The sequence below is a fragment of the Vanessa cardui genome, chromosome 9 (assembly GCF_905220365.1).
Source record: "Vanessa cardui chromosome 9, ilVanCard2.1, whole genome shotgun sequence".
NCBI lineage: Eukaryota > Metazoa > Arthropoda > Insecta > Lepidoptera > Nymphalidae > Vanessa > Vanessa cardui.
In genome coordinates, this window is record NC_061131.1 from 10,403,421 (window position 1) to 10,426,073 (window position 22,653).

The 22,653-nt window shown below is 30.4% G+C and overlaps 1 protein-coding gene across 2 annotated transcripts in view; it reads right to left on the minus strand.

Moving 5' to 3' along the window:
* The window catches only part of LOC124532220, a 57,986-nt gene that overhangs the window by 29,871 nt on the left and 5,462 nt on the right, over positions 1-22,653 (minus strand). The window contains exon 2 of one of the 2 annotated variants that reach the window (XM_047106981.1): positions 21,883-22,125. In XM_047106981.1, the coding sequence (XP_046962937.1) occupies positions 21,883-22,050 (168 nt within the window). In that variant the 5' untranslated portion in view covers positions 22,051-22,125. Of the gene's footprint in view, positions 1-1,887; positions 2,099-21,882; positions 22,126-22,653 lie in introns of those variants that run through there. The other variant, XM_047106991.1, reaches the window with a different exon arrangement.

Below are 22,653 nucleotides of genomic sequence, written 5' to 3' on the forward strand. Positions count from 1 at the left end.
TAGTACCTAAACGATTTTGTTTTGTTATAATGTTCCTAAGAACGACGCTCTTATTTATTATTACGAACTACACTTTTATTTCTTTTCTCTTTTTATATGTAATTGATTGTCAACTTGCGTCTAGTTTGTGAGGTTCTATCTCATATATTGAAGACTCTTGTGGGCTTTGTACATGTCTATGTACCAAGTACATATCACACAACACTGTTCTTCTGTTACCAAACAAGGAATACTTATAATTGTGGTACAGTTTCAAGTATGACCAGTAACAGGCACAAGGGACATAATATCTTACTGAGATACTACTACATATGTACATATATACTTACATGAAAACTTAAGGTAACATCAACAACTAAGATTATTGTTGATGTTACCTTAAGTGTTCATCTTACATTAAGAAATCCTAAATCCTCTCAATCAGTATATATTTGCGTTACATCGTGCATTTACTAACGCATTTTTATTATATATAATATAAATATCATTCTTTAAGTTTGGAACACAACCTTTAAATAAAGCTCTACCATGATTAATGGGTGCATAAAAATGTAGTTCTGCTAGTCTTTAATAATAAAAAAATGCTATTGTCTATCTATTTCATTATTAGGAGATCACTTACATTTTGATTTAATAATGTAAATTTTCTGCTGACTACTTCATTATCAATAGTTTTTAAGCAAAATATGTAATTAGTTATAAATATATTTGAACAATCAAGTCACGTTCTGGTTAAGGGACACGTATTTCTCTTTTTAATGTTAAGTATATAAATGTTAATACTTGAATAAAAACTGCTCATCAATTAAACATTTAAAATTTTGTTCATAATAGTGCTATTCTTAAATAGAAATAGAATTCTCAACCAATGCTAAGATTATCTGTTATACTTGAATTCACGCGTCATTAGTATTCACAGTCCGAAACGAACTGTGGAGCCCCAAGTTTCAAAACCGATGCGTTTACATACAATTAAAACTGCCCTATTATATTGGAACATCCCTTTGGTAAAATGGGGGGACCGGCCAACCGTGCAACGGCTACCTGGCTCTACATGTACCTGTATACGAAATCCCGGTCCATATAATTACCTCCAAACAACTATAAGCAAATTACTATAGCCGATTGTTTGTCCCGCTTCCGCACTCACAAACAATACATAAACATTCGGTTCTCTCTTTCGCACATACCCGTTGATGTCTTTTGCTGGCCTTTTTAGGAGAGCAGGACATCGGGAAACCAGAATCTTCTCGCTATGGAATTGAATTTACTGTCATTTTTGTTCGTTTTCTTTAAATCCGCTTGGAAGTATTTTTTACAATTAACTTATTATTTTTCACAAGTTTAAATTAAACTGAACTTCCTATATAAGGCATGTTTAAACACAAAATTAAAGTAATTATTTAATACTGAAATAAGTGGTTTGTAATGAAGATGTAGGCCAATGAATAAATGTATATAGGCAAATAAGTACCGATAGCACTTGAAATAGATAAATAAAATAACTATTGTAAAGGAATCTGAAAAATGCAAATAAAACAAAAAATCAAGAGAGCGAGGGAGATCAAGATTACCAAGGGCTGTATAAAGATCAGCCTGGATCGGATTACTTGACTCGAGTATAAGCCGAGGCGTACTGAATATATTCGAGTATTTGCTCTTTCACTTTTTAAATATATTTTCTTAACCTATGTGTGCACGTAAAACGAAAGTTTTTCGTTTGTTTTGTATGACCCTTTCGCTTGTTTAATACTGGCAACTTAAATCTTTATGTTAAGTTTAATGCTATATATATACATACACATGATAGCAAACATATTTTTTAAATTAAGAACCCTGTAAAAGTTAACTATCATTCATGTAATAAAAATATTATCAAGAACTGACCTTCGCGCCGTGATACAGAGCACTGCTCCGTGTTGTTTTCGCCTTTGTCATTGTACACACAGAGTAATCCAATGAGTTCACACACAGTTCCTCACAGCACTAGGATTTTCATGTTGTCAAAAGTTTTATGGACGGGATAAGGTACAGTCGCGAGCGACTTGTGTTTACTACGGGAGAACGTACGTGGGAGTGTAGTGACGCGCTTACGTTCCGGCGACTGCAACGCCGACCTGTGAAGCGGCGTAGTATGGAACTAACTCGCCGGCGAGAAGACCGGCTACGACTCTACGCTTGGAGGCTTTAAAAGCGGCCATTTTGTTTTATGACGCATAATGGCGACTATAATTTTATATAAGTATAATAATAAAATCTTTATTCGAATAGATATTAATGAGAATCATAATTGTAAACATCATTAGATACAGGTATCATTTAAAATTTTTATGAGATTTTGTAAATGTTTGTCCCTTATAAAAGTAATATATTAATGTATAACTAATCTATATAAATTGAAAAAAACCTTCTACGTACTTTATTTTAAAAAAAACATGTTTCGAGTTTTATATTTTATTTCTGTCTCTATAGAAGTTACTACTTATTTTTAATCAGGATAATCTATACGAGAAATTCATATCTTTTCACCTAAGCACGTACAGCTCAGACCAAATTAATATTATAATCTATCTTACGTGCCCGAATAGTAAGTTTTTTTAGTCGAAAGTTCGAGGCAGGTGTTACAGAAAAAAATGTCCGTCAATACGTAGTGATCCGTCAGGAAGCGTTATAAAAAGGTAATAAGTAGTTTTTATACACACTTTTGTGCATCTTATGATTGAATATTTTATAGCAACTATTATAATATCAGGTATCAAATATAAGACATTCGTTTTGAAATAATTTTCTAATTCGGTATACACGTCACGCTTCTTGAATTAAATTTACTATTCAAGATCATACGTACATTACATGTCCATACATACATATACCTATATATTCAGCTCGTAGTTGATTATACCTTAGTTATATATAAGTGATAGTAACTGTATTGCACTAACCATGACACGGAGGTGTCTGTAACAGAGAACAAAGGCATCGTATTCCTTTTGTCTTAGCGCACGTGTACTATCTATACACGTATAAGTTTGTTGTCTATAACAAAATATTGGAAGGTTTAATTATTACACGTGTAAAATATAAAATTATCATTAAAAATACATATATGTATTTATAAATATACTGAAGTTAAATATACGTAAGGAATAAATTACGCACCTATGAGTATTATAACAAATTTAACTTGAAGAAGCAAAAAGAACAATATCAGAACAATTTCTATTTTTCAATTTATGCCATTGTGTACAAAATGTAATTTTAAAAGACATTATAATATATTTTTATTTTAAATATACAATGAACAGCTCGATAATTCTCGCTGGGATTTTGGTAAAAAATAAACAATCCAAAAATTATCAAAGCGGCTTAATTTCTTTTCACGTCTGTAATCCTTTACAATTAATTTCAAAGAGAATGGAATAAAAAACCAGCAGTGGTCGACCTTTACACATTTTCCTCTTAGTCATAAAATAAAAGATTTTAGAAGATAACACTATTATATGCACTTCTTTAACCAAATTAAAGTTAGGATATACATATTATCTAAATTATCTTATTACGAGTATCCTGAAAGACATACAATAGGCGGCTTATCTCTGTACCAAACAAAAGATTAAAGGAGATAAATGATTTGTATAAAGTATTAAAAAATTGATCATATTGGAGCACTTTAAAGGAAAAAAAATATAAACTGGTCTTAACTTGATTACGTGTGAAGGCACTTAAAAAACATTTGAAATCACATACTATGCTTAATAATATTATTTTATAATTTGAAAATGTCTGATCTTCAAAATTAATCACGTACTTATACAGCTTCGTACACAGACAGCCTCCGTAGTGAAGCCCTTGCTTATTATTCCAGACATTCCGTGTGATATCATGTAGACGAAATCACATTAAACATAAAAACCGAACAACCGTCAGGGTTAATTATATGAATATAAAGTTAATGCCTACATAGAGGGTATATTATATACAAATGTATATATTATCTATAACAATATGACAGGAAAATTGAACATCTGATGGTGTGTCGTCTGGTATACGATGTAAGAAGTATTAACTATTCCTTCCACCACTAATGCGCGATCAACCTTAGGAACTGAGATGCTATGTCTATCTGTAGTTAACAAAAATTTAGCTACAAAAACAGAAAACGTTAGAAGCGATACATCAAAACTGTAGGTACTTCTGTTTGGATTTTGTTTTGAACATCTAATGTGTGCCTCGTACCTATCCAGATGGAAAAATATACCATATACCAACAAGTGAGAAGTTAAGTGCCATCATATATACGTACATGTTGTTTAACTCACTACAGCTAAAGCTTTTATTGTATGCTATTACTGTTTATTAATTAACGATATATACAACTCTAGGAATTTTAGTTTAAGCATGTATTAACTAACTTCTTAAAGTTTAAGTTAATATAATAAAAAAATCAATGAGTGAAATTTGTTTATTGTTTAATGAAGCTCAAAGTTGGATGGACCTGTCGAGTTTGGGGCTATTTGCTTTGTATTGACAGGTCTAGAGTCGAGATGGCCCAGTGGTTAGAACGCGTGCATCTTTACCGATGATTGCGGGTTCAAACCCAGGCAAGCACCGCTTATTCATGTGCTTAATTTGTCTTTATAATTCATCTCATGCTCAGCGGTGAAGGAAAACATCGTGAGGAAACCTGCATGTGACAAATTTTACAGAAATTCTGCCACATGTGTATTCTACCAACCCGCATTGGAACAGCGTGGTGGAATATGTTCCAAACCTTCTCCTCAAAGGGAGAGAAGGCCTTTAGCTCAGCAGTGGGAATTTAGAGGCTGTTGTTGTTGTTGACAGATCTTATAATAGTTCCTTAGGGTTGAGGACCTACAATGTCAATTGAAAGATTAAAAATTGTTGCCATACAAAACATAAAAATCATATATAGATGATTCACATATGTGTTTGAAGTCTTTTTCCGTTTGTGTATCGGAAAAATATTTTTAAAAAAAATATACACATAGATAGAAATTAAAAACTTATTTATTCTCAATTCCCGCCATTTCGACATTATTTAAAAACGTATAGTTTAAAATTTAAAATAAAAAGATAGAGGAGGTTTTCTGGAACAGACGTTCTACAGTTAACTCTTATGATAAAATGAATTCGTGGCAAAAAAAAATTCAACCACATTCATAATTTTAAAAACCTTTTAACGTGTATTTAACTAATTTTGACCACTCAATTCCCTCACCACTAAAGATTTGTATTCAAATCTTTTATATTCTTAATACTTGCCAACAACAATTTAGCGTTACCATCCTACAAAGATGTCGAGTCACAGACGTATTTATTGTTTCTAATTATTTTTCACTCTATCATATCATTCATTGTATAATAATAAAAAAATAATCTTCCATCAAATAATTTAATTTATAGTAATCGTATGTTACAAAAAATAGCCTACATTCCTTTCTATGAGCAACGATCAGCCTTTTCACGCTTCTTGTTTTAACCCTTCGCTCGGGTGGAGCAAAAAAAAACAATTTAAAATTCTTTCAAGTGGACGAGTCGAAACACTCGAAATTAATAGACTAATATGAATCGTAGTACTAGTTTGTTTTCTTTTATTGAAATTGTATAAAAAAAAAAAACAATAAAAACGTCAAAATAGAAAAGCAAAATGCCTCAATATGTAATATGCCGCAATATTTTTTATTACATAATACGTTTTATCAAGAATGCATATGTATATATCTATATGTACTGATGATAATGTTTATATCATTCCAATTTATCATTAATATTTGCGACACGCGCCATACGCTGTGAGCTTCAACTTTCAGAGCTTAACCAATGGTCGACAGTTTGAATTCAAAAACAGACCGGTACGTTCAAAACAATGAACCCGTTTCTTGCATCCCTGTCTAACTTACGAGACTATCTCTTACGGTTGTAAAATTACTTTCTATATATTATTAAAAAACTACTCTATTCCCTTGATATAAGATGAAGTTTTACATGCCCGCATCCCATATTTCAGTTCGTAGTAAGTCGTAGTAAAACTAAACCTGTTTTGTGTTTATAAGTACAACTTACCTTTTTCCTAAAATCGTATACCGTTAACGAAGTGGGCAAACAGATTTAGAATACACATAGACGTGTGTACGCACTACGTACGTACGCTTATTAAAAATACAACCTTATTGTTTTATATATCAGTACCGATCAGTGTATGATTGGTATAGTCAAATTCAACATTTAAATAGATAAGAGTCTAAATCGTATCCACTAAGCAAATCAATGAAAGAAATCTTGTAGCGCCTGGAAAATAATTGGAGCAATTTTTTACATTTTGTCAAGTTGCTTTAAAAACAAGATAATTGCACAAATTTCCTTTTTGAGTTGTAATCATTCACAACATTTTTCTTTTCAATTACATTATATTTTATGTTATTTGTGAAATTATTATTATTGTGAAATGTTTATCGTCTATGATATAATTCTTCGTGTAATATTTTCGGTGGAAACATATCACTAAGGAAATTAAATAAAAATAACAGTCTTTAATTGTTCTACTACTCAGCTAGCTTTTTCGTTTGAGATGACCAGATTTAAGGCTGCTCGCCGCACGCTGTTCGCTCCACCACGATTCTCAAATGCGACAATGTTAGTTTCCGCCGTAAGTTTCCCATCACGGCAATACAAGATAAAATATTTTATTTACAATAGTAGCTTGTGTAGTTAATTGAGTAAAACGTGATGACTGACTCTACGAGTATTTATGTATGTATTTCATTAATAATAATATATTTCAATCGAAGCAGTATAATCAAATTATATTGAGTTGGTAGCATACAACGATTTTCGGAAACGCTTTGATTATGTAACAATTTTGCGAAATAGCGATTCGTTTTATAAATCCGGTGTCAATAAAAGCATCCTATTACGAGACTCATTATGTTCAAACATGACACCTTCGCGTTGAATTTTCCAATAAACATTCACACCGACACAACAGCCATTGTTCTTAGTTTAATAACGACTTCCGAGATTGATAAACTTTCGAGTTTTTGATATGACACACGGCACGGTGCAGTGTAACAACACACTTGATTCCCACGACTTAGCTACAAAACTTATAACAGTGCAAACACTTCAAATGCCATTCAATTTATATAAAGTTTGTATGAGTTAACTTATGACATAGAATCAAATATAATATTAGCAGACTGGGGTCTGGGTGTTGGACCACGCGTTTCCTGCGTCTTTAGTTTATAAGCTGAATTGTATTGTATTTTAATATTCAGCAAATAATCTTATCTAAAACTTGCTGAATATAAGGGTAAAAATTCCGTGTTTAAATATTCAACAGTATTTGTATGATGCGTTCGACAACACAGCAATCTTGATTTCATATAGAAAAAGAAAAAGATTTTCACACAAATGTTCGTGGTGCAACTTATGTTTTTTTTAATCTGTGTACCTACAAAGACCGAGAAGTTATTTGTCTATAATATAGATTATAAAAGATTATTGTTAAAAATATAGCAGAAAATCTACTATTATATTAAACAAGTAATACCTGCTTATTTCGTCTGTTGTACGAAGCATTCTATGAACAAGATAATTATATAAAAAACTAGATCATGACAGATAAATTATTGTTCCAGCTTTGATTTTAATTATCAAGTCAGACAAGAGACTTTCACCACAGATTAAGCGACCGATTAGGAAATAAAAATATTTGTCTTTTTTAAACGTTGCAAAACAGTCGTGCTCACACGCAATTTGTTATGAAATCTTTATTACATCTAGAATATACAACGTATTTTTTAAATAAAGATTTGGCGATAGAATTTAACACGCTACCTCGTAAGAACATTAAGAAGAATCACATGGTATATTACTATGAACATAACTTTTTAAATTATTGTGCAAGTATTCACATAATATTACTTAAGCTTTAATTCTGATTATTATGAAGAATAAAATTCTTGACATCGCAAAGAAAATCAAGTTATTAGATCAAATAAGTGGCTTCATATTCCACTTGAATCTTTTAATTTAGCAATATCGTAAATTTTAACTCAAATTTCAGCCATTTTTTATAGTTTATTACGGATTATTATTATAGTGATTTATAATTTTATTTTTACATATTTTCCTCGCAAATTTACATCTCTACATACATGCAGTTACTATAAGTCTGAATGTTGCAATTTTACGGCCAAATCACCATATTGAATTTAACAAAATTTGGTTTGAAGCAAGCTTGAACTCCGAGGAAAGACGTAGACTACTTTTATATGCCTAACACCTGACGATCAGACGCGTAAACATGAGCAAATCCGCGGCAAGAAATATTGTATAAAAATCAAAACGTTATTATGCAACATTCATTTATATAAATAATTAACAAACGTGTAATTAAAAAAACTAATTAAAATAAAAATAAAATTTATAGTTACTTTGTTTTTTTAATAAAAAATCCTCTGAAGCAAATACGACACCGAAACAAAATCACATAAAAATAAACTAAGAGCAGTAATTTGAACATGTAGCTCGAAATACTTTACGTTTATCTGAGAAATAACATAAGTTAAATTGCGGTTTAATAATTTATAATGCATTTGTATTATGTAATATTACTTGTTGTTCCTTGAAGCGCGACCGACCTATATTTCTCACGGCGATCGTAGCGAGTTGCGCGGGCGCATGCGTCGTGGGAGAAATCCCTATAACTTCCAGGTTATCAAATTATCGACAGATATTCAAGCGTAAAATTTATTAATTATTATACCATATAAATTTATAATAAATTTTAAATTTTAATAAACTCTTATAATAAATTATACCGTTTTTACATTTATTTTGTAAAAAAATTACAAAGAAATATAATAAAAGAAATTCAGACAATGTCACATTAATATTTTAATAATTTATAAAAAGTTGAAAAATATTTTGTAACCACAATAACAGATTCAAATGAAAGCGGGAAGCAAGAGCCGATCGCGGTCCCACAGTACCTCAGTACCATAAATCGATAGTGCAACTCATACCTCTCCTTATAAACTCGAAAGTTAAAAAAATAATTAAATTCACTATATCGAGCGTGTAACTTTGTATTGTTAGACAACTTGAGACTACTGTTGGTTTTAAAAACAACGCACTTACTATCTTTAGTAAATTTTATTTATAAAATTGCAAACTTAAGATAAAACAATCAAATTGTTTGTATATTTTACCTGTAGACTAAATGTGGGAAACCATATAGACAACCGTCATTCCTAATTCGATAATGATGAAAATTAAAAAACGAATAAATTCCACAGTATCCACGAGTTTTCACCCGCAGTTTGTGTAATTGTTATGTTATTATTAAAAGTAGGTATGCTATTCAAACTATAATCTGTCTCGTTTTTTTGTCTCGTTCTAGCATGATAGATGAACAATCATCCATCCATCCAAACTTTCGCATTATAATTAGTAAGATAAATTTTGAACGATATACATTGCGTGCAATAGCCGAATTAACGTCGGGAATAATGAAATCGGACCAAACGTAAATTTTCTTTAATATTAAAAACTATTGTCTAAAGACCCTCGACCCTATGTCCGTGGCCAGCCACCTGTTGTAATTAGAACATTATCCCAGGTGAGACGTTTTGCTTCGCTGACTTTCCCACATTCGTCTTTAAGACAGACTGTGTTATATTATGTTATTATAAAATCTTTCGTTACGGTAAATTTATTTTTAATCCATTGATACGTCAACGCGTTGCCCTGGAGTATTTTAACAACTTCGCCCTTCATTAATCAAGATATAACGCAATAGGTTGTATGTAATTAAAAATTATTACAATTTGTGGTTGTATGATATTTTTTCTCTACTGTTTAAACGGTGATGTATGTACATGTTTTTAATCTTGTCAAGCTTTAAATTCTGTTGTGTTTTGTTAATAAAAAAAGTACTTGCAGCAGGATTTGTCTAAATATTAACGTTACGCTTTGATTCGTTATGGGTACTAGCCTTAGATTTATTATTTTGTCTGAAAAAAAAAACAGTGCGTTGAAACATAAATGAAAACAATTACTACAAACGATACATAGTATAACTTGAAAGCTTCAAATTTATAACAATTCAAATTGGTTCTTGTAAATAAAAGCCAATTCCAGCAACCACAATAACTCGCTGTGGTATGGAACACGAGAATAGTCTTTATTTCGTAGATGTAAGGTATAAATACGGATGTAGCTGCTTATTCTTGTAGTTTTTTTCGAACAATAGGGGTTTTTTCCGAGATTAGTCACAGAGTCAAGAATGACTCATCAAGTCGTAGGTTGTGAGGTCACGGTAAGCGAACTTATATACATAAAAAATAACAGAAATAGAGCAATTATGTTATAAAATTAAAACCGCCGATTTTTTATTGACATAATAACTATTGTCTAATATAAATAATTTCTAAACTAACATGTATTTAAATTTAAATATAACATAAGATAAAACAGCAATAAAAGCTAAAACATTCCGAATTAATCTGTGACTATTCCCTATTAATGTTAATTACTTAATAATATTTATCTCTGTAACTTTAAAATTAATTTACATAAACTTGACAAAAAATTAAATAAAAACTACTAGTTAATTTGCTTTTGTTCCATTACGTGATTTCGTCTAATTCAAATTAGTATTATATAGAATGGGGTATTCTATCGACCGACAAAATGATAAAAAATAGATCCGTCGAACCATAGTGTCGTACGCCACAGACTATTGATAGACGTGTGTCCAATGAGGCAGCAGAGCGCGTAATATGTTCCTAATGGGTCAAAGAATCACGAACCATAGTAAACTTAGAAAAGAAAAGACATTTTAGATCCGTCATAATAATACATTTAGTATATAACAAAACTAAAAAACGTTTCTGAATGTGTTGTAGACATTTTTCCAAAAATAATTAAATAATTTAAGCATGTTTAACTATTTTGCAATTTAAGTAAAGCCGTCAAAATATTCGCACTTCATAATAGTACTACTAACAAACTAAACTAATAAATAACATTTTCGGATTCAACTACTTTTTTTTAAGCTTACTTTGCATTTCTTTCTATTCTTTTTACATGTTTTTCGTATTTAAATATGAAGCGAAAAATGAATTTCTCTAAAATTATATTCCATGTTCTATTATTATTTCATATCTTCATCTATATTCTCACGTTTTCACGAGAGTTTTACAATACTACACAGCTCTATATTTACACATGACACACTAAAATTTCCCATAACTCATTCATAAGACGCTCGAAGCGATGAATTTACCTATACTTGCTCTGGCTTATTGCTTGCTAGCTACAAATTTTCATAAAGAGGTTTAATTTATAAAAAAAAAAAACTATTAATATCCCACTGGCTGCTTTCCTATTGAGACGAAGGATTGGAGTTTATTAAAAATAATTAGGTTATCATTTCGACATTTATGTATGTAAAATTGTTAGAACTGAATTATTATATATGAGTATAATGATCCATTTAGGCTTCTAAGCATGTGTAATCCACGAATTTCTCGAAAACTGAAAGTTGTATTGAGTTGATTACTCTAAGTTACACACACTTAAACTTAAGGAACAGTGTAAGTTTCTTAAAAATCGATCTAGTAGTTTCATAGATATATTTTTTAACGTTAGTTCACTAGCTGTTTCTAATTTTGAAGTTGCTTTACTTTTTTATAAATTATTTATTTTGCCACGTGTTATCCAATGCGCTTTGGATGACACATGTAGCTCATTTTCATTCGTCAAATGAAAGTTTAATGTCATTTTTTTTATCGCAGAGTCCGAGATTTATTACAAAGAGGTGATAATTGATCTGCATATTTAGTAACGTCTGCTAGACTTTGAACCTTTTTTTTTATTAAAATGATACATTATTTTACGTGTTAACTTTGGTGTTTCTTACATTACATATTAATTCGTAAAAATCATATAGTCTAAAAGTCTTTTAAACGTATGGCATATTTTAAGTGCAAGAAATACACTTAGTATACAATTAATTTAAGATTATCTGTTCTTATTTCATATAGAAAAAGTTGTAGGAAGTGGAATATTACACAGGTAAGATTTGACAACTTATTTCCGTAGTTATAGGTGGTCTTAAATTATATAATGACACAAATTACATTGATATTATCTTACCCACTTCTCAAGCATAATGTAGATATAGTAATAATTGTTCAAATGCAATAAGTAGAACAAAGCTTAGTAATGCGACAGCGAATTTGTGACTTTATTTATTTTCTCATAAATTAAATAAGAACAAGAAGAACTCGATGCAGTCTTTCCATCGTAAAGAGTTTTAAGATCTCATAGAAGCCAAGTCCTACTCAAATTATTTTGTAGTTATAAATCAACATTTAGTAATTGTATCAATAGTTTTCTTTATATTGTAATTATAGTGACTTGGCAATGAGCACAATTTCAAAGCTGCTTCTGTAAATTATTTTTTAATGTTTTTATATTTTTTCCTTTATATGTGGCTAATGACCTATTTAAGTACCTTAGAGTTTTGATGCTCGGTCAGTAAGTCAGTGAGGGACAAAATGGTGTAACTTTGATCGACCGTAACTCTAAGAACGTAAGAAAATACCTGGGTACAGTTGCACAAATCCCTGACAACTAATACCTACACAAAGCTTTATTACGACGTAACAAATATAGTCTAAAAAGATTACCTTCGATTTAAAAAAAATGTTTCCATAAATTGCTTTAATTAAGATTTTTTGTTTTAATTTTTACTTTTAGTATAAATTGATCAACTTCAATGGCTTTTTTACGAACAGATGTTTTTGTAATAAAAAACGATTAAGGGGTTGTAAATTCTAAATAAATGTATTCGGCTGGGAGTTAAACCCAATGTAACAACCCGTGTAAACAACACTTGCTTATTAAATTAAACATTTCCTTTACTATCAATAGTTACGTGTTAGTTATTGTAATGGGAAAAACGTACAAACATACCGTTATCGCGATAAACGTTTACGTCTTGGGGCAAGTTGAAAAAATAAACTTAACAGTTTAAATAAACCAGAAATAAGCTCTAAGTATATAATTATATATATATATATATATATATATAATTATATATATACGTATATTTGAAAAAAAAAATTAGTAAATATGATTTTTATTACACAGTGCTTTGAAATAAAATGACTAAAATAATATCACTATTATTATACATCTTGTTTAATTGACTCTACTGGTAACAGAATGTATTATATAAACTAAAACTGTTATTACCATTCTTCAGACCACTCAATGCAATTTGTTTTGTTATTATTTGCATTTTTTATGCATATATATGTAAACTTAATTACATATGTGTAATATATTCATATACGTATTTAATGTAAATAATAATTCTGTAATGCAAATTTGTATAAAATATTCTGATGGTGCTGACATTTAACACGTACATACATATATATATGTATTACTTATGTATAAGATATATTTAAGCCGCGTATACCGCAATGATCACTAATTATAGCATGCACGCATTACACAGGTGAATTAAAGAAGGGCGTGTTGGTTTCCCACGCAGTTCCTTCCGGAGCCGGCGACCCGTGACGGTAGCGTCTTGGCGCCCACCTCGTGTTCTGCGAGACCGGCTACATTAGACGCGAACCGAACTCGTAAAACAATGACAATTGTTTCATTGAAGTTTCATTTGTAGTATTAGTATTCTTCATACTAAAAAGTGATTATAAATAATTTTCATATTTGTATATTTTATTTGCCATATTCAAAAAATACGGTGTCTAATATTTATGTTCGATATAAAAAATAAAAATATATTCAGTTAATCATTCAACCAAACGTCGTTAACCTATCGCCACTGTAAAGTAAATTTTCCGAAAAATAGCGATGTCATTAATTATTGTTTTACAATGATTATTAAACTTTTGTAATTAAAAGTATGTAAGTTTTAATAACTATAATATAACCTGAATTAAAACTATTAATTATGTCATTGTCTTCAGTTGGATTATATTTTATTATCTACATAGTTTTGGATAACGAATGCAGGAGTATTTATAATTTTACTAAAAGTTTTAAACTCGAACACGGCTATATAAACATTGATTCATTCAATTTATATAGTCAGAATATATCATATGTATAGACTCATCTATTTCTTGTACAATGTCCATGCCTGAATTAAAAGACGATGTACTTTTATATAAAAAGCCTTTTAATGCAATAAACTGAGAAAATTGCAATTTCCTGCAATTACCCTGTGATATTGTCATTGTAATGGTTCCCATTATTTTGAATAATATTCCTACAGCGTATGCAAACTAGTCCCGTAAAGGAATCGAGGTGTCTTTATACTTACGTAAATGGGTAAATAATCATTGGTTGGTAATGTTGGGGAAAAAACTTACGGGACGTAATAATTCTTTGAAACTCATAAACGTTTTTACAAGCTTCTGCGTACCTTTAAATAATAGTAAGCGTATGTCTAATGTCAAACCAGTTCTACGCAACTGATTTAGCAGACATTATACAAACATTTTTAATGGTGTAATAATGCATAATCCGCTGAATTAATTCGTTTCATTTTATAATAAAATCTTTAAAAATCAATCTAAGTTGACTATAATCTAAGTATAAATTTTCAGGAGCATAATTTGCCAAATCAAATGAAAGGGCTTGTTTTAAGAAAAAAATCATCTAAATCGATCCAACCGTCTAAGAAGTATAGAAGATCTAGTTATTTTGAAAATAACCATAATGCTTAATAAAAATGAGTACAGTCCCAGACTGTAGTCAGATCTGTAGTCGGATACTTGTGTGACTAGATAGAACATACATTTTAAATTATATGCAGATCGAGTCCAATTTTGTGTAATAACGTGTCGCCTTATTCTTCGTCTTTTTTTAATTTAATCTTTTAAATACTGGGCAATTTAATTTTTTGCAAACCGTCCATTACAGCACTATTACGTATTGTTGTGATCTAGTTTCAAGTATTAATGAGTAAGTTTAACTACAGGCGCAAGGGAAATAAAATCTTAGTTCTCAAGATTTTCCGACCAACATGTACGGACAATGATGACCACTAACCAGATGGTCTATTTGCCATTTGCTTCCGTCTATCAATGTCTTGCAATTAAAATAACGCAAAATATTATTTGTAATTATTTTCTCTCATTCGACGAGTAATATAGTGCAATTACATGCAGCTGAAACTGTAAGGAACAGCTGGATTTTACCTACAATGGCTAAAGTAAAAAAAACTATACTAAAGGCCCGCTAAGTCCGATAATCCTGTGGCATAAATATTTATAACAGTAGGGCCGGCGCAAAACATCTATCTGTCACGGAAATGGTTTAAGCGTCGGGCACACGTTGGTATTTCATGCATGTGCCTGCGCAAAAAGTATCCATTCGTTGTTCATTACATTTTTTTTTATTATTGCAAGGTTATTTTATGTAAACTTACAATCAGAAACTTTACCCCGTAGAGAATTTTGGCATTCTAATCTTCGTCTATATATACACATAATTAAATTCAGGAGCGAGGAGATTCATTTTTCAACACCATTTTTTTCTTATAAGCGTTTTTGAATCAACTGTAAAACCATTGTCCATAGTGTTGTTCCAACTTAAATATCATATCATACTAGGCCGGACCGTACCCCAATAACACATTTATTGTGACATTCAAGTGACATTTATTCGTTGGACTTTGCTTATGTTGGAACATATAATTTGATTGACAATATACAAGAAAAGAAGGCAACAAATAAAAGAGTCTAGAGAACCTACTACGTTAAAACTGGTTTGAATAAAATACAGTAGGCTCGTAAAAACGCTACATTAGTTATGGCTGGAAATGACATTTTACATATTTAATTACAATATTACATAAACTATTTTGAAAGTTAGACATTGCAGACAAATGCAGGTGATCATAATTAAAAATTATTTTATTTAGCCATATAATATGTTTTCTAATATGGCAATAAATAAAACTTATAATTTTTTTCGTTGAAGTTTTGTTTAGAGAGTGAGTCTGGCGGAAGATAAATATGCACAGTGCCTCACTGTTAGGGCACACTGGATGACTTTAATAAAGAAAACAATCGAATATTGATTGATAATATAATTAATAAACATCGTGTAAAAATATAGGTCAAAATCAAAACCGAAAAATATGTTTTTACATTTAATAAAGTCTCTCTTGTAAAGAGCATCATTATAACAATTTCACAACGAATACAAATGGTATAACGATCTATTCCAGTGAAGAACTCTTTTTTTTTCTTAATTAGGTAGGGAGGCTTCGACTCCTTCTTTTGTAAATTGACTGTGACATTTACATTTTTGTCTTCCTACTTAAAATACCGGTTGGGAGCTTGTAAGAAGCTTCGGTGGTCTCAAGTTTTTTTACTCATAATGAGATCGTAATACAAATGTATTTTAAAACCACAACTCTCAAACAAGATTAGGCTATTAATTTATTTTAAATATTTAATACATTGTATGCGAAACATAATAAATACTAATTGTAACTTCTAAGTATACTGAACTAATTATAAATTGAAATATACACTTTGCAAATGCAGAATTGTCTACAAGTATTATAAAGAAGCTGAATAAATTTATGTAAAATCTATTATTTGTATGCAAAGAATACATATTTGAAATTTCTTTGTATTGCAAACATGCTACGTTGCTACAAGAATTTATTTATTATTTTATCTCTGTGACTGTTGCTTTTCACAACGTATTTATATTTCTTATTGAATTATTATAAGTAGGTATTAAAGTATTTTTAATTAAAAATATACTATTAATTACACAAACTAATTTGTTTTGTTTTACTGTGCTTGTGTGACACGAGTGACAATTTAAAAATTGTTTCTTAGAAAGTACTTACATGTATTTATTAATAGTGTCATTAAAATCAACACGAACACCCTCATATAATACAGAGTAGGTAATATTACCCAAATTAAACAACTATGATGTATAAATATTAATAATTCTGAAGTATTTGTTTAAAATAAGCACGTATTTTTATTACGCCTGTCCTACGATAGCTTCGCTTAATATTCTTTCCAATAAAGTATCTATGTCACGTCGAATCTTCAACCAGTTTTTAGTGAACGTTGGATACAACTGACGTGACCCATAAATGTCAAAATTATGTATATTTATGTATATGTAAAACATTTTATATATATGTATAAATAGCCCATCCTCTGATTGGCTATTTATTTATATTAAAATATTAACATAAAATATAATTTTATCCTAGAATTTAATGTTATTGTTCGGAAAGAACAATTTGAATTAGTTTTTTTTTTTTTTATATTTTAGTTTTAGAAGGATCTATTTTAGTAGAAATATTTATTTTATTTAAATTGATATATAAACTTTTTGCAATATTTAGCGAGCGACACTTAATAAACTAAAAACAGCTCAACGGCTTTTATATACTGTCGTCGTAAATGATGCCAGCTACCTACGCAAATAATATTGGAATTGATCAAGTCAATTAATTATATAAATATATTTAATAGAAATGATATATTGTCTACCACTTTTTGCGACCAAAAGTTATTTGAGTCTCCTTTCTTCAGGTGAGTTGGATGATGAATCTTCATGAATAATAATGAAGACTAGATATCAATCGCACCTTTAAATGTCTACCTGTATACTCTTTTATTACAAGCAGCCTTAAACTGTTTAATTATTATAGAGACATTTAGAACAACGATTATCAATACGTGAGATATAATATAGAAAACTTGTTGCCATAGTTGGTGAAGGCGCCTATATAAACAGAGGATTCGAACGTGAGTGAAATAGTTGGTGAGTAGTGAAATAACTTATGTAAACACACGTGCACCTGCTCAAAGAGAATTGTTTAGAAACGCCGAGCACGATTACTAGGGACTTACATTTCAGAAGCCACATATTCCCTTTTCACTCTTATATGATAAAGACATTAAAAATCATGGAATACTATCGTAGGTAGTAGCTTCGGACTTAGTATGTTATAAAACAGGCGTTTACAAAGTAACGAGGGCACGTAGTCATAACAAATGTTTACAGAGGAACAGTGACCGTACTAGTTATCCGAATTACACATCGAAATAGCCTGGTTTACAAACTTTCTTTTGATACTATGTACTCGTTACTGGCAAATTACATCATGGGCTTTAACGTATTTATAGAGCTTCTTTGATGTTGGAACAGTACGAGTTCATCGATAAACTACACAATTACGTAAATTACCTAAAACAATGTTTTTATTAAGTTATTTATAATCAGATTTTTACTATATTTTTTTTCTCTAAACTTAAAGAAATTGGTATTGGTAGATATTATGAATATTTGTTAGATCTACCTTTAACTAAGTTACTTATACGATGTACATATATGTTTCCTATGGAGACACATTACATACAATAAATTCCAATTATTCATAGTTGTCAAAAATTAAGAACATGTTTTCTTGTTTTTTACATTATATATGTACTATATTAAACTTACAAATTGCCCTAATTTGATAAGGTAAAACTTTCGTTAAACAATGTGTAAACGACAGTGATAATGATAACACAAGAATCAGCCTTCTAAAGGTGCATGAACTAGACTAACGACACGAGCTTTAGCGATAAGCAGCGATAGTGCAGATAAGCCTTATGCCGCTAATTGAGCACAACAGATTTCATTTTCAAACTAAAACCTTAGTGGGAAAGTGTATTGACCCGGCTTTTTTAATTAAAATTTGTATGGATGCGATACAATAGGACCATTTTTTCAATCTTCAAGAGATTGATAGGCCTATCGCGTGATCCCATTTGCTATTGTATACGTACAGACATTTGATCAAATATAATGTGAGACTATTATTGTATGAAAAATATTTTATAACTTCTTTTTTTGCGTTGTTAGAATATTTCAGTACTTTTTGTCATTTTATTTAATAACGCGCAAAGGATTAAAAAAATACATTTATAAACATTTTTATATACTAGCAATTAAAATAATTAAATATTCAAATGTAGTTTTTAATGAACTCATAATCTTATTAGGAACAAGTTTATATTTGGATATATTAGTTTTAAAAAATCCCTAAAATACTATTGACTGATAAAAACTTAATTTTATTAAGTAACTGTTACTATTTGTTTAATATTTTTATCGAAACTCGACTGGCAATACCACCATGGACTGTCACGTTATTATTTATAAAAGCAATCCTTTTACTGTCGCGAGCACATTCGCTCTATTTTATCCTTTCTTTTTTTACAAAATTGCTTGACATTTTCTAACATTCTTGACTCGTGCCAAGAATTTACGCTTTTTCCTTATAAATACATCAACATTAAAGAATTTCATGCGTAAGGAGCGTATACAAAACAATTTCTAGTAATGTGTTAGTCCTTTATCTAATATCACTATAACAAATCTGGCATTTCGACTTCTACGGTGTGGAATATTCTGATGTATTAGTCCTCTAAATACACAATTTGTCACACCTGGGATAAGGTCTCCTGAAGTAAATAATAATAAATAAACATTCGACAAGATCACATTCCACTCTGATTCCAATGTAAGTAGCTAAAGCACTATTGTTATGGAAACTCAGAAGTAGCGACGGTACCACGAACACCCAGACCCAAGACAACATAGAAAACTAATGAACTTTTTCTACATCGCCTCGGCCGGGAATCGAAACCAGGAGGTCGGAGTGGCGTACCCATAAAAACCGGTATACACACTACTCGACCACGGAGGTCGTCATAATTAAGAATTAAGCACATAAAAATGAATGCTTGTCTGGACTTAAGACGCTCATCCTCGATTAAAAGGCTCAGCTTATATCGCAAAGCTCAATATATATTATAAGCATTTATATAAATATGTAATTATAAATTCTTAAATCGAAAATGTACAGGGCATTACAGAGACCTCCAATGCGTACTTTAATCAAAATATATAAAATGAAACGAAAAAGTGTGCGTATGTAAGTAAATTGTTACTATGATAATCTTAAGACATTTTTTCTAAGGCGAGGCACTTTAATGGACGTTGGACGTAGCACCCGTGGCCGTCATTATTCAAGTCATGTATTTTTTGTCTTACTTCTGTACCGTAATTACGTATATGTAAATTGGATCAGTTTATCAAGCGCGGCCAACGACGCTGGAATTTTTATCATACGTGTACCAAATGTATCGAAAGATTGCGATCACTTTTGATATCATTTATTTACGAACGTTGAGTTCAAATGTTTTATTATGTATCGTAAGTACTACTTGAAGAAAAATTTGCTTTTAGGCAATTTATAAAGGAGAGCATGACCATTGAAATGATGATAAGGTTGAGGATATTAAACCTCTTTTTAAGAAAATATTAATAAGTGACATCATCCATTATTAAACAGTAGTAACTTATCATTGGCTTCACAATCTAGTGAGAATATTACCTATCGTATATAAAATTAATTATTAGAACTTAAAACGATGCCAAAACCCAAAAGCCATACGGATATTAAATAAAATACCAAAGTAACAATCCATTCTTATCTATGAAAAAGATAAAAGAAAAAATATTAGGCAAGTTCGTGATAGAAATTTGATTAAGGTTAAATGTCACCATTAAATAGGTGCTTTAGGCTCTCCAAACGGGTTTTTGTTTATTGGTCACGTCATCGTCCGACCCTCGATGTCCTAAGCAATCTATTATTTAAGGAGAATATTTATATAATAGACTCTATTACTAATAGTATAGATGTGATTTTTGAATAACATGTAATTAAAGATGGCCCGTTGTAAATGAGCACTCACAGTTATAGTATAGCTACTAATGTCACCAACTCATATAGCCTTTTCTTTTGTTTAAAACATCAACATTGTTTTATTCTTTATAAATATTTGAAACAAAAAGTTTACTCAACTTAATATTTTGGATTGGATTTAAATAATTGGATTTTAAATTATTAGCGAAACGAAACGAAGCGTTAAGTGAAAGAAAACATGAATATTACTAAACATATGTTTCAAAAAATATGCTAAAAACTTTAATGCTTTAATAATAAGCAATAACATTACAGCTTTCGTTTTAAACATTGGTCATCACGTTAAGCGCGCGTTACAAACAATTGAATGAATTATACTTTCAATGGCAAAGTTTTCCTCATTTCACCTGAAATAGTGCTTAACATAATACAATTCCATATTTAAAAAATATGTTTTTAATCCATAGACTAAAAACTATAACAGAATACTAAATTTTCGCGTCACTATCGTCAAAAGTGTGTCCATAGTTTCACTTCAACCGATTCGGTGAAACTGGTTTAAAATTCAGTTGGAAGAGTTACCCACATATACAGATATATCATAACGCCTCAAAGACAGAGAAATAAAATCAATTCAAAAAACAGTTTACGTTGACGTATTTGTGAAAATGAGTACATAGAAAGGTGAACTTCCATTACACGGATATATCAAAAAACCATTACAAGTGCACCAACATTAACACAAATGTTCGACCCAACAGTGCAAGTGTACTCGTAAATTCTCTTTAGATTTCCCAGAAATCTGCTATTACCGAGAATATGTTTACGTTTACGAGGGTTAAGCTTGAATGCGCAAATAAAATATGTTTACGGCAGAAATTGGCAATCAAATATTTTTCTTTTACAATATTTTTTCTACAAAACAACATTTATACATTAAAAAAAAAAAATTAAATGCAATGAAAAAGTTTAACTTATTGATAGAGTTAAAAAAGGTCATAATACTTATTGAGAACTATAAGTTATTGTTCCAGATTATATATTCCATACACATATAAATAATGACTTACCTGGACAGCACTATTCAAGAAGCAATTATTTTGACCAGGGGCATTCCACAGCCCTTTAGTCGTATGGAAGATTCCAGAATCTCTCGAGCTTTCCCGCGAGTGCTGCGGACGCAATTCATTGTTATGCAGGTAGAGATCGTGCGCAGGAGTCGCCATCGTGGTCGCCATTTCTATTACCAATCTGCCATATTCATAATTTATGTACGACACATTTTATTCGATCGTGACATCTTCAACGGGTATCTGAAACAATAAAAAAGGAAAGGATTATTTTTAAGATACATTCATGAAGAGTAAGTACAACAAAAGTTGATCTTGAGTTATGAATATCTTTAAAAATAAATAAATAATTGTTTTTGTGCAGAATCTGCACACATTGCTTATGTAAAATAATGAAATAAATATATATTTTTATTTAGTTCGGTTTGTAATATAAAATTTTTGAAGCCATTATCCCAATGTAAACTATGCAAACGAGTGTATGTGTACAGTATTATATTGTAAAATATAAATATAAAGTAAATATCACTGTCAGGTTCCATCATCATCACAAGAAAAATTCAAAGCATCGCAATTGCGACTATTATAAGGGAATGTACACGGAAGGTAAAGACGGGCGCTCATTAGTCTCGTGTCCTGGCCGACGCCAACTAATGACGAGTGACGAGCCACCGTCTGGCCGCATTCCTCTTGCTTCTGTTCAATTAAACCACGTGTAACCTAAACTTTATGACATTGTTGCTAATAATCAGAACCACTGGTTTGAATATC